The sequence below is a fragment of the Eriocheir sinensis genome, chromosome 42 (genome assembly GCF_024679095.1).
Source record: "Eriocheir sinensis breed Jianghai 21 chromosome 42, ASM2467909v1, whole genome shotgun sequence".
Classification (NCBI taxonomy): Eukaryota; Metazoa; Arthropoda; class Malacostraca; order Decapoda; family Varunidae; genus Eriocheir; species Eriocheir sinensis.
The window spans coordinates 4,539,242-4,555,478 of NC_066550.1; the positions used below are offsets into that span (position 1 = coordinate 4,539,242).

The 16,237-nt window shown below is 44.8% G+C and overlaps 1 protein-coding gene across 4 annotated transcripts in view; it reads left to right on the forward strand.

The window, feature by feature from the left end:
* The first annotated feature begins 604 nt into the window (after nt 1-604).
* LOC127009841 (uncharacterized) overlaps nt 605-16,237 on the forward strand; it is a 138,329-nt gene continuing 122,696 nt past the window's right edge. Inside the window, exons 1-3 of one of the 4 annotated variants that reach the window (XM_050883205.1) lie at nt 628-723; nt 3,660-4,017; nt 8,889-9,119. In XM_050883205.1, the coding sequence (XP_050739162.1) occupies nt 8,980-9,119 (140 nt within the window). In that variant the 5' untranslated portion in view covers nt 628-723; nt 3,660-4,017; nt 8,889-8,979. Of the gene's footprint in view, nt 724-2,698; nt 3,021-3,659; nt 4,018-8,888; nt 9,120-16,237 lie in introns of those variants that run through there. The other 3 variants (XM_050883207.1, XM_050883206.1, XM_050883208.1) reach the window with 3 other exon arrangements.

Here is a 16,237-nt window from a genome sequence, read left to right on the forward strand (position 1 = left end):
TCTGTTGGCACGCTGCTGCGGCACCTTGGCGGGCGGACTCGCGGCGTTGTAAGAATCAGCTCGCAGCCGCAAAATAGCTCGCAGAGAGAGGTTCAGTTTGCTTAGTTTTCTATATTTCACTCACCGCTATCGTTTCTTTGACCTCTTTCAGCTTTAATACACGGCTTAAAGATCAGAGAAACACTTTTAATCAAGAGAAGGCTGTACAACAAGCGGAAAGGGCAGATTGAAGAAAGAATTACCCTCATGATGACGTTCACTCAACTCTTGGGCTTGTTGGTCTTGTGTGTTGTATTCTTGCGGGCATTATCAACCGTTACAAAGATCACAGGTGGACAAAACTAGTATAAAACCAGGCAAATTAAGATGATTTCCTCTTCCTCTTGCTCTCATTCTTTGTTTCTAGTTCTCTCTCTCTCTCTCTCTCTCTCTCTCTCTCTTGGGGAAAAATAACGGATCGAATGGCAAAAAAGAAGAGAATAAGTTGAAGAAAAGCACATATAATTTCGTTTCCTTTTCATTTTTTATTTTATTTCACGTATTCCCCAGTGCGCATGTGTAGTGGACATCAGCGCGACTTATTTCTGCAAGGAGGTATTTCTCGCAGCACCGGCGTCCCAGACAGCGTGGCGGACCTAGACAGCGGCCCAGCGGCTTCACGACACTATTTTTCACACCCACGCCGTGCTTTGGGCTCCCTGCTGCCCCAACTCCAGTAGTAGTGTGAGTAGCGTGTCCTTATTTACCAGACCAACCCTAGACTTCCTATTCGACGCTGCCTTCATGCTGAGGGGAGGAGTGTGTGTTGATGTTCCATGTGCCATGTTAACTAACCACCCGAAATTGACCTCCCTTGGCTACTCTTTACTGTTATCTGTTATGAGCGGCGAGTAGCGAGCTTATTTTGACCTCTTGTTCTCTCTGACCTCATGCATGACCTCTTTGACCTCTTCACCTCTTTTACCTCTGACCTCTCTTTTGACTTCTTTAACCCCTCTTTGACCTCTTGACCTCTTCGACTTTTTTTTACTTCTTTTTTGACCTCCTTTATCAACTCTTTACTGTTATCTATTATGGGAGCGGCGAGTAGCGTTTTTTTTTTTTTTTTTTTTTTTTACTCTTCCTTCGCCCTTTACCTCTTCACTCTTCTCTTCCTCCCTCTTCCTTCGCCCTTTACCTTTTCTCTCTTCTCTTCCTCCCTCTTCACCCTTTACCTCTTCTCTCTTCTCTTCCTCCCTCTTCCTTCACCCTTTACCTCTTCTCTCTTCTCTTCCTCCCTCTTCCTTCACCCTTTACCTCTTCTCTCTTCTCTTCCTCTTCCTTCACCCTTTACCTCTTCTCTCTTCTCTTCCTCTTCCTTCACCCTTTACCTCTTCTCTCTTCTCTTCTTCCCTCTTCCTTCACCCTTTACCTCTTCTCTCTTCTCTTCCTCTTCCTTCACCCTTTACCTCTTCTCTCTTCTCTTCCTCTTCCTTCACCCTTTACCTCTTCTCTCTTCTCTTCCTCCCTCTTCCTTCACCCTTTACCTCTTCTCTCTTCTCTTCCTCCCTCTTCCTTCACCCTTTACCTCTTCTCTCTTCTCTTCCTCTTCCTTCACCCTTTACCTCTTCACTTTTCTCTTCCTCTCTCTTCCTTCGCCCTTTACCTCTTCTCTCTTCTCTTCCTCCCTCTTCCTTCACCCTTTACCTCTTCTCTCTTCTCTTCCTCCCTCTTCCTTCACCCTTTACCTTTATGCTGGGATCACACATCTGCGATTTTGCCTCTGTGACTTACTGCGATACGTACCGAAGATGTTTGAGGCGAAGCGAGGAAAGATCGAGTGCGTATCGCAGCTTACTGCAATTATCGCAAACTCATGCAGGGATTCATCGTCAGCATATCGTGAGCACCTGTGACGTACGCATGATTATTGCAATGGATAAAGAATGCTGCTCGACTGCTGCTCGACTGGCTCTCGTTTCCTGTTCGACTTCGCAACGATGTACTGCAATTAATCGTGACCACCTGCTGGGTGTTCCCCCAGGGATATAAATGAGGGTTGGGCCCACCTGCCTGTACACCAATCTACCCCTGCAGTAGCAACGGCAACATCATGAGCCTCATTGACTTTATCGACAGGTGTTGAGGGTGTGTTAAACGATGTTGACAATTATGGTGGCGGTTTGGGGCTTGGTGGATTGGCAGGTGTGGGGGCTGGTGGAGAGACTTTGGTCTTCTTGGTCTTCTGGGGGTTGGGGGGGGGGTGCTGTCCTTTCTTTCCTTTGGCATGATGTATGTGGGTGTCTTGAAGGGGACAAGACGTTGTGTGGCACACAGGGCGGAAGCGGTGGTTGGCACAGCGAGAGGCAGCTGAGAGGCAGTCGTCACCAAAACACGACAGTTTGGAGTCTAAGTGAGGGAGTGTTGCTCACCCAGCTTATTCATAGGAGATGCTGCTGCGATACCTCGTTGCCACATCTTACGATGAGAGAGTTGCTAGATTTGGCAACGATTTGTCGCAGGCCAAAGAAATCATTGCAACGATATCGTTGCCGAGTCGCAGTGTGCTGCGCTTTCACTGTGATCATGCTGCGATGAGTCGAGCGATATGGGAATTGCAGAGGCAGTTGCGATCTGTTTTGAACATTCCAAAAAAAATCGCAACATTGGCCACATTGCGCAATCACCTTACTTGGTTTACTTGGTTGAATTTAGAGGGTATTCCTCACAGCTGTGGTGGACCACCGCTGCAGCCGGCCCGAGAGTCCTCCCTTAGGAGAGCTATTTGGTCCGGCACAGAATTTGAGGCTGCCCTGCAGTAAGCCGTGTAGCCTGGAACAGGAGGCTCGTCTGCCAGCGTTTGCAGGAAGTTGTCCAGTCCTTTTTTGAATCTGGTGACCGAGCAGCCCGTGGTGTCTCTGACGTGTCTAGGGAGCACATTGAAGAGCCTAGGACCACTGTGTGAGAGGCTGGAGGCGAGGAGATTCTTTATTCTCCCTGGTGCTGTTGAAGGGAGGGCCCGTCTCTCGCATAAGCGACCGGTACGCTCGCTTGTTTTGGCTTTGAGTAGCTCTGGGGTGGGATCCGGCACTTGCTGCTCCAATACCTTCCACACATATATGGCCCCATATCTCTCCCTTCTTCTCTGATGAGAGTATAGCCCCAGCTTTTGCAGTTGTTGCCAATAATTGAGGCCCTCTGTACCGACTCCAGCTCTTGTATGTGGGGTGACCAGACCTGGCTGCAATAGTCGAGCACTGGCTGTATGAGTGCCTTCCATAGTGCCAGCATGACCTCCTCCTCCCTTGACTTACAGGTTCGGAGGACCCAGCCGACCATCCGCCTGGCTTTGCTGGTTGTGTCCTTGATGTGGTGCTGGAAGGTGGCATCGTTGTTCATGTGGACACCAAGACACTTGACGACCCGGCTTGGTGGAATCACTGTCTGTCCCCCTGAATATAGGTTGGTGGAGTCTTTTAGCTCAGTGTTGGGCCCTAGTCTCAGGAGTTCAAATTTTTCCTCGTTGAATTTCATATTGTTTGTTTCTGCCCATTCAAAGATCTTTTGTATGTTTGTCTGTAGTTTAAAAGTGTCACTTTCCTCTCTAATCCTGTGGCTGAGGGTGGTATCATCCGCAAAGGAAGACAGAAAGGAGCTGTCGACCACTTCCTCTATTTCAGCCATCAGGACCAGGAAAAGCAGGGGGCCGAGGACTGAACCCTGGGGGACGCCACTGACAACCTTTTCTTGCTGTGATATGTGGCCATCGACAGCGACTGCCTGTGTCCTGTGTGTGAGGAAGCTGTGCAGCCACACACCCAGCTCACCCGTTATCCCCATGGCCTTCAGCTTGTGAAGGAGGATGCCATGGTCGACCCGATCGAAGGCCTTGGAGAAATCCAGGTACACGACGTCCACATTACCTCCTTCAGCAAGTCCTTGGAGCAGCCAGTCGTAGTGGGCCAGCAGGTTGGAGAGGCACGATCTTCCCTTTCGGAACCCATGCTGGGAGCTGCTCATGAGGTCATTATCCTCTAAGTAAGCCATGATGGTATCCCTGATTATTTTTTCAAATATCTTTACTATATGGGAGGGGAGGGCCACAGGTCTGTAGTTTTTTGCCTGGCTTCTGTCTCCCCCCTTGTGGATTGGAGAGATTACTGCCCTTTTTAGTGTGGACGGAATGATGCCGGTGTCCAGAGATTGGCGCCAGAACTTGTAGAGGGGGCTTGCCAGTGCCTCTTTGCATTTCAGGAGGAGGATGGATGGCACACCGTCAGGACCAGCAGCAGAGTTCATCTTAAGTTCGCTGATGGCTCTCTGAATGTCAACTGTGGTGAATGTAACATTTGCAAGGTTATGGTGGGTCTGGCTGCAGTCTATGAAGAACTCACTGGGGTTGTGTATGATCTTTGTAGTTTGTGGCTGTGAGAAGACTGTCGTGTACTGCTGGGACAGGATGTGACATGTTTCTTGGGGATTTCTTGACATTTCCCCATTTTCTGCTTTAAGTGGCCCAACTCTGGCATGTGTTTTAGAAAACTTTTTGCAGTACTTGAAAAAGAATTTGGGGTTGACCTTTATGTTTTTGACTGCCTGATTTTCTTCCCAGTCTCGCTGCTTTTCGTGAGATTCTCTGATTTCTTTTTCGACGGCAGAGATTTTGGCTTGAAGCGAGCTCTTTTGACAGTCGTTTGATGTTTTAAGCATGCGCTGATTTAAGGTGGCCCGTCTCCTCATCAGTATTTTCCGCTCCCTTGGTATGTCACTTCTCCTGGAACCTTGCCTTCTCTTCATTGGGACATTGCCTTCGCAAGCTCTTAGGATGGTCGTGAGCAGGCTATCTACCATCGTTTCGGGGTCACCGTCCTGCAATACTGCCTCCCAGTCAGTGTCCCTTAGATGAGCATTTATCAGGTCCCAATTTACTTCACTGCTGAAGAAGTTGAGACTAGAGAAAGGGGTCTTTTCTATAGGTCTGGCCACTTCAGGGGGTAGTGTTGATATCTTGTAGTTTGTGTGTATCCTGAGAAGCCTGTGGTCAGAGAAGATAGTTTTCTCGGCAGCGATGCTATTAACTGCATCACTATTGTTTGTGAAGAGCAGGTCAAGGATGTTGTTGCCCCTGGTCGGATCAGTTATAACCTGAATAAGGAAAGCAGAGTTTGTTCTATCTAGGAGTAATTCTGCCTGAGACTTATCGGCAAGCGTGCTCCCAGTTAAAATCCCTTCAGGCCATTTTAAGAAGGGGAAGTTGAAGTCCCCAGTGAGGATAATATCAGGTGTTGGGATGGGTAAGGATTCCAGCAGGTGACTCAGGGCCACCATGGCATTGCTGAAATTCCTGGGGCAGCAGCTCGGTGGGCGGTAGCAATTTACAAGCACCATATTGCGTGCCTGTATGTGGATTGCCTGGAGTTCTACTTGGCCGTCTGAGTATGACAAGAGCAGTTTTGCATTTATAGCTATGTCATCCCTCAGGTATATTATTGTGCCTCCATGGGTTCGTTCTTTCCTATCAGTCTGGAATGAGGTGTAGTTGGAAATACTGATTTCTGCCTCTTTGACTCCTGCAGATAGGTGGGTTTCAGTGAGGGCAATAAACATGAAGGCCTCCACCCGGGCTAGTTCGCTGAGAAATGGGAGCTTGGTTTGGTTAGTCTTCGGGTAGAGACCTTGAATATTGCCCACTAAGAGTTTCTCCACTAGTGAGCCTCTATCCTGGGCCAGGCCCAGGTTGGGTTCATGGTTGCCACTGCTGCTGGAAGCAATTGTGCGGGGTGACTCTGCTGGGTTGGTGGCTTCGCCAGGTTTTGCAGCGCTAGTCCCTGAGCCTCCACAACTTTGTTTATGTTTACAATGTGTGTTCTTAGTTCGATGAACATTTCTAAAAAATTGTTGTTGGGATCCCCGTTCATGTGATTTTGAGAGACTGCCAGTGGGCTCGCAGTTCTGGGGGGGCCTTGTTCTGCTGCAGTAGAGTTGTGAGTTGCAGTCTGCTGCCGTTTAGTTCCTCTTATATGGGTGAACCTACACTCCTTTTTGAAACATACTTGTTTCTGCACTGAACTACGGCATAGCCCAGGGTGGTAGTTTGGGCAGTCCCTTTCCAGCTTGCAACTGCGCTCGTCTCTAGGTCCATGGTTGATGAATTTTTGGCATGGTTTGGGGTGGGTGAAGTTGCAGCCCTTCCCACTGAATCCATACCTGCAGCGTCCTCGTTTATAAAACCTACATACCTGTGTGTACCGTAACGGCTTTGGGTTTGTGGCAGCCAGACGAGCTTCATCTATTTGCACTTCCGTGCTGGGTGACTGCGAATGCGAATGGTGGCTGTCTTGGTTCCCTACTATGGTACTTACAGGCTCTGCAGTGGGGCCAACCTGCATGGGTGTAGGCTGTTCTTGTGTCTGCTGTGCCAGGCTGAGATCCATGTCTTCTGGGGTACTGCCTAGGGGGCCACCATATGCATGATGGTTTGGTGTTTGAGATTCGGTGACAGACTGTGTTGTCTGGGTCCCTGGAGGCGTGTTCACGACCCTGACGTCTTCCTGAGGCAAGGGTGGTGGTGTGGGTGGTGATGATGGCGTATCCAGGTCGCTATTGCCATTCTGTGATGAGTTGGTGGGTGAGCGCGATGTTTCTGCCTTCCTCATCCTGTCCATGGCCTCGCTTGCTTCAGCTGTCCACGTTGGATCGGCATACTTCTCGAAAGAGCACCTTTCACAGGTGTACTTCCGGGTTGTGCGAGCTAGACACAGTAGCAGGTACAAGGGTAGGGCGCTGCACGTGTAGTGGATCCATGGCAACACTGCTATGCTTTGGAAAGACTCTGCAATTCCTGTTATGATTGTTGCAACGAGAACGTAGTAGATTGCGATTTCACCACTTTTTTCACATGTTTGGTGTCGCAGTAAGTTGCAGAGGCAAAATCGCAGATGTGTGATGCCAGCATTACTTTTGCAATTGGGGCCTTATGGGTACAGGGCGGCTGGTTTATTTACGTTGTGGATAATGGGCAACTGACCTTTGCTGTGTGTGATGAACACCTGGGAAAGTTGGAGTTGCCGGTTGCCTGTACCGCCAACACAGTTGGAGGAAAAAGGCCCAGTGTAACACCGCCTTTGAGGGGAGTGGACGCTTAGGAAAAATCGTGTTTTGGGGTCACACTGGCGAAAGTTACAATGGCATACGGCCATTATAAATGCTTCAAAAATCGTGCATATAGTAGTGTATCGGGGGAGCCGCTCTCTCGATACTGATAGAAGTCTCAATAGATGTTGTTCACTTCAGATGCGTTGTGTTCTATTTAGTTTTTCTATCACATATAAAACAACAGTTGTAATATTCGGCAACACCACAGACTGTCTCACCTTCCCTCCCTCACAGTGAGGCTTCGGAGCATCCAAGAGGACTTTACAATGACTTAAAAGCCAGGGAGATTTTAGTGCAAAAACTTGGCAACAAAGAGGGAGGTGGCACCTCCTGACACCCCACCTGTGCATGATAATATTCTGGGAGTCCCCAAGATATTTTAGTATTAGGGACTCGCAGAAGGGGACCAGATGCAATTCCAATTAAGTACAGTAAATATTGACAAATGGTGATAGCTAATAACGCATTATGGCATCTCCATGTCCTCATTACATGCCCAGTATGCACGAAAAAACACTTCTCAGCATTAAAAGCCGTTTTTCTCAAAACCCAAATTATGTATTGCCCTTTGGGCGATAATATTGACATAACTGTTCAAGAAATCAAAATTTGGAAGATTTGTCAGGATAGAGGAATGGCAGGAAAATTTTTCCAATGTGCAACATATGGGAAAATGTCTTGCATTTTTTTATATTTTTTTATATATAATATGTGAAAATTAATAAAAAATAACCACTTTTTTTGCAGACAGTGAAAAAAGTTAAACATTGTCGCTTTAGCATTTACAATAATAAATAAAAGGCCGCAGTTACAATGCCATAGTGCGAAAATTTCAATATTATTCACTAAACAGCTCGAAAGATTGTTTTTATTGGAAAAAATAGTTTTTGTGCTAAAACTATTGAGTTAAAATGGATGAAACTTGCAGGTTTTCTTACTTAAACTGATAGCATCCATGTATTAATTCACCAGCCTGCTATGGTGAAAATTAATATTTAGACACCCACTGTCCTTTTCCTTCTGACTCCCCCCCTCCCCCCCTCCATCATGAGCCTCATTGTGCTGCTACAAAGGGCCAAAGACACACTGGTAGGCCTAAAAATCATTCTGAGTCATCCTAAGATGGGGTAGGAGACCTGGCCACCTACTACCCACTGAATGGCATGACATTGCTTGGGAAATATGCATAAAATTTCCGCACACAACACTCCATATGTACATATAAAGGAAACTAATATACAACTGTAGCTATAAATAAATGTTTCAAATGTTTTAAATGTTTCCATTGACCAGGACGAACATGCATAAATTTTAAGCACACAATGCTGTACACGTCAAGGATTAAAAACATTAAATATAAGAAATTTCATCAGAGTCTGATGAAGGCTGCTAGAAGTAATGGTTGCTGTCTGTTGCAAGCCACAGGCTTGTACTTTGCATGTGGTTTGAATTGGTAAATTTACTTTTTTCTCTGAGTTTTATTTTCGTATGTAAATTTTTGTAACCTTCATAACCTCTACATCCTCCAAAAAGGAGCCTTTCATGCTTCTAAGTCCCTGTTTATAAATATAAATAATTATAGAATCAATTCTGTTTGATAAAAAATAACTCGTCAGCAATATCTTATTTAATTATGATTTCTCCCTTTGCTACTTTCAGAAATAAACTTTTGGATATTGATACTTGGTGCTTCCCCATTAGTTCATGAATAATATAGATGGTTTACTTTACAATGGTATGTTCATTACCTACAGGCACCCCAGCAGCCTGAGCAGTGGACCTAGAGAGTCAGCTTGACCTACTGGGCTGGTCATTGCTCACACAGACGCCTAAGTAGCCGCAGCAATGAACCTGAACAAACTGCTTGACCCACAAAACCCCAGGATGGCTCTCATCTGGAGTTTTGCCAGTTCCCAATACTTGTTCAAGAAAAAGAACAGAAAGGAGTACAGAGAACTCCTGAGTGTTGATGTCACTGATGTATGGTAAGCTTATAATCACTTCAGTGTATACTTCATAGTGCAGATTTACTACCAGAAGACATCACCAAGCTACAGGAATGGAACAAAAAGTGGCTGCTACAATTCAGTGAAAAAAAATGTAAAGTCATGCACCTTGGGTGGGGATATCCAGCATACCAGTACCACATGGGAAACACTCCTCTATCCACTTCAAAGGCAGGGAAAGACCAGGGAGTATATGTGACCAGGCTACCAGTGAAAGCAGAATAAGTGCCAATCGCAGCGGACGGGTTAACCAGTTATTCTGTATTGTCTCCCAGTTTTTTCTCCCCTCCTAAATGCTTTCCATATACAGTGGGCCCCCGTGTCTAGTGATAAGAAGACACTGATAAAAAGTCTCTAGTTTGAGGGCAAGCTTTAATGGTACAAAATAAAAAGACTGGAACTCTTCAGAAGTTAGCCTTTTTTTCTTTTTCTATTTCACTTGCTTTTGACAATTAAATTTATATTCATACATAAACCAAACTACTGATAGGCAAAGGCAACAAAAACTTGCCATTAAATGCTTTGAGTATGCTCTCTATTGAATAAAGAATTTAGAACTTGGGTGTGCTTCATCTTATCAAGAGCCTGCAGCCTCCACCATCCTTGCCCTCTCTGGGGCCAAAGCCAAGGTCCTGTCATTTGGATGCCTGCTGGGTGACAGTTCAGTCTGCTCATGCATGTGGTGCAGATGTCAAGGCATCAAAAGTTTTACATACCTTGTGTCTTAACAGGAAGTCACTCAATGTATTGGTCAAGCCCATGGTGTTATGGGCTTGTTCAGCTTGAGTATATGGGGTTGTTGATATATATTCAGGTAGACAAAGATTTAAATCATTGAGTTGCTTATGCTCCCTGTCTTACTATATGGCTTTGAGATATGGGCACTGCATAGTGACTTGGAGAGGTTGTATATCGATGCCTTTGTTACCAAGTGGCTTTTCGCGATCATGGGGTATTGCTAGAATGTCTGTTGAACTAGTGACTACATGATGAAACTAAATCAAAGCCTGTTAGCAGCTTAGTCCTATATTGGCACATGGCATACCTCCTGGATGGTGATTTTACTCATAGGATTGTAGCTGTACAAGACAACCCTGAATGGAGGAGACCAAGGGGGCGTGTCCATCGACCCTGCCAGGAGGGACTTGGGATGGATAGGGCAGTTTCATGGGAGCTTGCTCAGGGAGATCGTTGGGAGTGGAGGCAACAAGTGAGTGGAGTGACATCTCCTGGGTGTATTCTGCCTGTTAGTTAGTACAGTAACAGTCCTTTAATCTGGATTGAAGGAGGCATGAACCCTCTGGATTAGTAGATTATCCAGTTTACCAGGATATGACCTGAAAATGTTCTGAACACACCATTCCCAGATGTTTGCCACTGTTTGGTAATTGCCAATACTCAGTAATTGCCCCAGACTTTTATTACACTTTGTATGGCACACTTAGATGTCAGGTCTAAGAGCCTAACCCGTCCACTGCGATTGGCATGGATTTGGCTTTCATTGGTAGCCTGGTAACATACACTTCCAGGTCATTCTCTGCCTCTGTGGTGAATAGTGGAGTGTTTCCCATGTGGTATTGGTATGCTGGATATCCCCTTCCAAGATGCATTATTACATTTTTCTTCATTGAATTGTAGCAGCCACTTTTTGTTCCATTCCTGTAACTTGGTGATGTCTTCTTGTAGGAAATCCACAGTCAACGAGTCAACTAAAGCAAGTTGTTTGAAGACTTGCTTTACATGTCTACAAATGATTCAGTGTAGGTGGCAGTTATGAAGTGTCCACCATTATATTTTTTTACTCCAGGGGCCTAACATATAATACAAGGCAAATTATTAACTAATGGATGCTTCAATAAAGATCAGATAATAAATATATGAAGCAGATGATAAATATGATCATAACTACACACAGTATAGCCCCTGTGACTGGCAACTGCAAGGATTCAAAGGTGCCGGACAAGCACCCAGTTGACAACATCACGTTGCAACAGCCTTTTCAAAACTTTATGAATAGGTTCCACATATGTTGTGTGGGACTTTGTGAAAAAGTTGTGGGAACAGAATTTTGTCCACTCCCAGAAAGGTCACAACATTGTGGAACAATGTACCTTTGACTTTTTGAGGACCTTCTTGCTACCTTATCGCAACTTCTTTACTACCTTTTCAGGACACTCTCATCACTTTTCTAGGACTCTATTTTCACCAGTTTAGGGAATCCCAAACACCAGATTAGGAATTTTAACCTGTCTTTACTGAATACTTCTTCACAATTTCATTTAGAATATGATTTAATTTTTTATTTATTTTTATTTATTTTTTTTTTTTTATGTGCCAGCTTATAGCGTCAGTAGGCTTTCTTGAGGCGCCTGGATTGTAGTCGGCCAGAGCCCATCTTTGCTCAGGCAAGTGTTTTATAGTGGCACCATCTTTTCTTGGTTCATGCTGCTCCCCGGAGCTCATTCTTGATTCACTTGGACGGTTTCCTCTACAGTCTGGGTTAATGGATGGTCTTCACGACAGCATGTGGGTAGTCTTAAGCCACTCGGTGGTTACTGAAAAATCCCAGGTGGTTGTGGCGGATTCGAACCCGTCGTCCATCACGCGGTGAATGTGGGGCCTGCACGCTAACCACTCAGCCACCGCCTACCCATCTCTTCTAAATATATATGCTTCTATTAAGCTTTAACTCATATGTTGTGAATGGCACGTATAGTCATGCCTTGGTTTATGAGTTTAATTTGTTCCGGAATTTTGCTCACAAATCAAAACACTTGTAAACGAAGACGAATTTCCCCATTTAAGTTAATGGGAATCCCATTAATGCATCCCATATCACAAAAAATATTGACAAAAATCATTTTAGATGTTATTTTATTCTGACTAAAATTAATTATAGTGCTGAAAACACAAAGATCACACAATAGAACACAAACGTATGTGGACATGTGCACGTGGTGCTACCGCTGCGAGTGTGCAAAGCCAACTAAGGCAGTGTCACACTGGGCATTTTCCTCAAGGCGTTGCAGCAAGGGGCAACCGCATATGCCTGTGCACCCAACTAGGAGCGAGTTGTTGGTTTGGGTAAACACTCCTGTCCCCCCCATCTCTGAAGCCATGATCATAGGTACCCAAAATGGCTTTTTCCTTTAAATTAACTGTAGCATCAAATCCATAATTTGAGTGACACCAGCACAAGCCACAACAGCCCTTACTTTTGCAAACAAGGCCATGAATAGAGGACCAAGAGGAGGAGGACCTAAGAAGCGATACAAAGCGTTGCTGGTCAAAAGATGTGAGTACAGGGCGGCTGGTTTGCTTACGTTGTGGATATGGGCAACTGACCTTAGTCATGTGTGTCGCGCGTTATCTATCGATATCTTGCGATCAAGAATGACCCCCCTTTCTTGAGACTGTTTTCCACCTCCCTCTCGTGATCTGCCAGAGTGCTGTTGCTTGTCCATATTACTAGATGAACCAACACAATTTCTCATTTTGTTACTCATCTGGGACAACAAGCGTTGATTTAGCTACAATTACGAGATCTACAGATCATTAAGAGCATTTCTGTAGCTACTTAGCATCACCTCATGCGACGAAATTCCTTAAAATGTCCTTTTTCTCTCCAAAATATTAACCAGTGGCTGGCATCATTTCACTTTCTTGTTTCTAATAAGGATGATGTTTTCATACCAGAAAGTTCTTACTTTTCCTACAATGATGCTTACAAATGGTCTATGGTGCAGCCGTAACACAACAGTAAACTCTTGAACTCTATATCCACCCCCACCTGGCAGGGTTACCCATAAAAAGCTCAGGAAATGGTCATCGCCATAGGCCTAAGGGGATGCGGCGCGGTGTGTTTACCTGTGACGCCAGCCCTGCCGTGGCTTGCGACACCACGATTCTTGCCAAAAATTGGGGAGACTTCTTGAGAATCTGACGTGCGGGAACAAGAAAAGCAAGAATTTCGCAAGATTTGGGTAATTCTTGCTCGTGCTGGGGTAATTTTTGATCACCAGATGGCGGCTTAAAGTTATAGTTGCCTGTTGCATATGCTGCCAATGTGGTTAGAGGAAAAAGGCCCAGTGTGATACCATCTTGACTCTTGAGAAGCTATTCCCATTGCTTTCCGCTCTGAGTGCTCTCATCTTGCGGCGAACAGTGGGAACTCATGCTTATGTCTTGACTCGTACAAACAGGATGCTCGTACACCAAGTCATTGCTCGTAAACCAAGGCATTTTTGGTGATTTTCTTTTGCTTATAAATCAAAACGCTCATAAACTAAGGCACTCGAAAACTGAGGTATGACTGTATTTGGCCTTCACTGGTAGCCTGTTAACATATACTCCCAGATCTTTCTCTGCCTCTGTGGTGGACAGTGGAGTGTTTCTCATGTGGTATTGGTATGCTGGATATCTCCCCTCCCACGGTGCAGGACTTTACATTTTTCTTCATTGAAATGTAGCAGTCACTTTTTGTTTAATTTCTGTAGCTAGGTGATGCCTTCTTGTAGAAAATCCACATTCAAGGGGTTAAAACTTCAAAAATGTAATATAAGCTCATAATGAAGTCTGTCAAATAAGCTTTCATATCAACATTGAATTAGGAAGGAATAAAATGCATTTTTTGTTTACAGTAAGTACAGGTGTGATAAAGTTAAGCGTGCAGTAGCCACAAACACTATAATTAATCTTGCTCACGGAAAGAAAAATAAAAGCCGATTAATTCCCTTAAGATATCCATTTCAATGTAATTTTATTTTATTTTTATTTTTAGGCCAATTTTTGTTATTAATGCATATGTTAATTGGGATTGTTCCGAGATTGGTCTGTGCAATTTTCAGCAGAATTCAAAGAATAGTTTTTCAGTTTTTTATATTTTTTTCAGTTTTCCACCCTTAAAAAAATGAAACTAGTTGCAAAGTTCATATCCAATTTACATTTACAATATTTACAATATACAACATTGTATTGCTTGCATCTGGACATTTTTTTTTATAAGATATATATAAAAGTGGGGATTTTTTTAAAAATCGTACAAAGAATTCCAGAATTCCATAACTAATGTTTGAAGATATATACAACAAAAATTTGGCCGGGAAATTTACATCTTTTTACACTCATTCTTTTGGTGAAAAAAGTTTTAGATACATTCAGAACTTTTGAAGTTATATCTCATTATGTGCGAGCAACTTTAGAATCAAGAAAAAGCCACTTTCCTAGATTGTGATCTATATCACTTTGTATGAACTGTGCTGGAGGCTGTACAGGTGTCAGAGAGTTTTCTGCATAAAGTATTACTCCCAGGCATCCGGTCCCCTCCTTTTACAAGGATATTATCCAGTCTTGATGGGGTAATCAGGAGGTGCCAGCTCCCTCATTGTTGCCGGATTTGGGGTTTAGAAGCCAGCAGGCGAGTAGTCAGCACTGGAAGCTTTCCCTTTCTTCTTTTGTGTCATCTTTACTTTTGCTGCTGCTGAATCTTGATGTTTCAAGGCAGAAAAGGTATGGGGAGACAAAGGGAATCCCAGCTTGAGAAGGAGAAAAGGTGCTTGGAAACCAAAGTTGTGCTCCAGCGCAGTGACTTGTACGACGAACAGCACATTTTATTTTGCTGCACTTTCTCCACATCTTCCTGTGTATACTTTCATTGATGTCCCGAGTTCATCCCTTGATGCATTTGCTGAGTAACGTCTTGTCTGTCAAGTCTCTGTAGATGGCCTTTATGTATTCCAGCTTTTCCGAAGGAATTTTTCTAAGATACAGACTTGCTGAGGTGACTTGGGGGCACTTCTTTTTGCTTTCACCTTTTTGATTAAGCACCGTGAAGTACCTCCATCAGGGCATAAAGCATGGCCTTGATGCTCATCGGACGAGGCCCAGATGGCACGGCGCATCTTATCGGTGTTCATTTTGATGTTGTCTCGTATTGCCTTGCCATAGTAGCTGGCGAGGGCATCAGACACCTTATCATTGAGCATATTTGCACCTCCGAGCTCACTCGTCTTCCTTTTGGTGCCCTTCTGCGTCGTGACTGTTTCGACTCTCTCCTTCTTCATCTTCATAGGCCGTGTGCCCAGCCTCTTGCTGACGTGGTTGATGCACTCCTCCTTGTGGACAGGGACATCGTAGGGATCACGCCCTTCACGTAGGGCACAACTTAGAGTCACCATCGTCAATGAAGGTAGTGTAACGAAATCCACACTGGGTTGATCTCTGCCTAATCCTCACTGCCACTGCCACCTCCATAGCTCCAGCAGTCCCATCAAAGTTTTTATTGCAGAGCTGCATTGCCTGCCATTTTCTAAATTTTTCTCTGTTGAGTTTCTTTTCCTTCACATAGCAGGACCAACAGTAGTTGGAGACTATCTCCATGTCCACAATCAGGCCATTCTCCATTTCAACAGCCATACCCATGGAGATGTGAGAGCTGTGGCCGCATGTCAGCCAGGTGCCGTCAAAGGTGCATTCCATGTTGATAAGGCCAGCTTGGTCAGGAAACTGTCATAGCTCTTCAGAATTGTGAGGAATAACATTGAAGGCCTCTGGCATCATCTCCTGGAAGTGGTCCTGCATCTTCTCATAGAGTTAGTTTGCATGTCGTTCGTAAGGTCTTGTAGAGATGGGAGGCATCTTCAGAGCTGCTAACAAGGCAGTTGAAACCAGCAAATCCCATGTCATTTATAAGAGACTCGTAGACGACAGAGAGAGTGCTCTCGGTGAAGGTTTGCTGATCTGTAAGTGGAGGTGTGGTGTGGGGTGCCGTGTGACAAGCAACCCTTTCGCAGCAAGGACACACCATCTGTAGGTCTGCATCTAAGTTTGTACTCTTCAGTTTTAGTTGCAGGTCTGCTCCACAATCCTTGCATCTGATTTCTGAAATCATCTCCTCCAAACAGTGCTTACTTATGATGATGCACTTTTCATCTTCATCAGCTGGTGGTATGGTGAAGCATTTTTCCAATACTGGTAGTCGTTGCCGTCTTGATGATGTTGTAGTCTCCTCTTTTTCAGCTGGTGTTGGTGGAAGAGATGATAATGTAGATGCTGTAGATGTAGTGGCGACATCATGATAGGGAGGCGGGTCTCGGGTG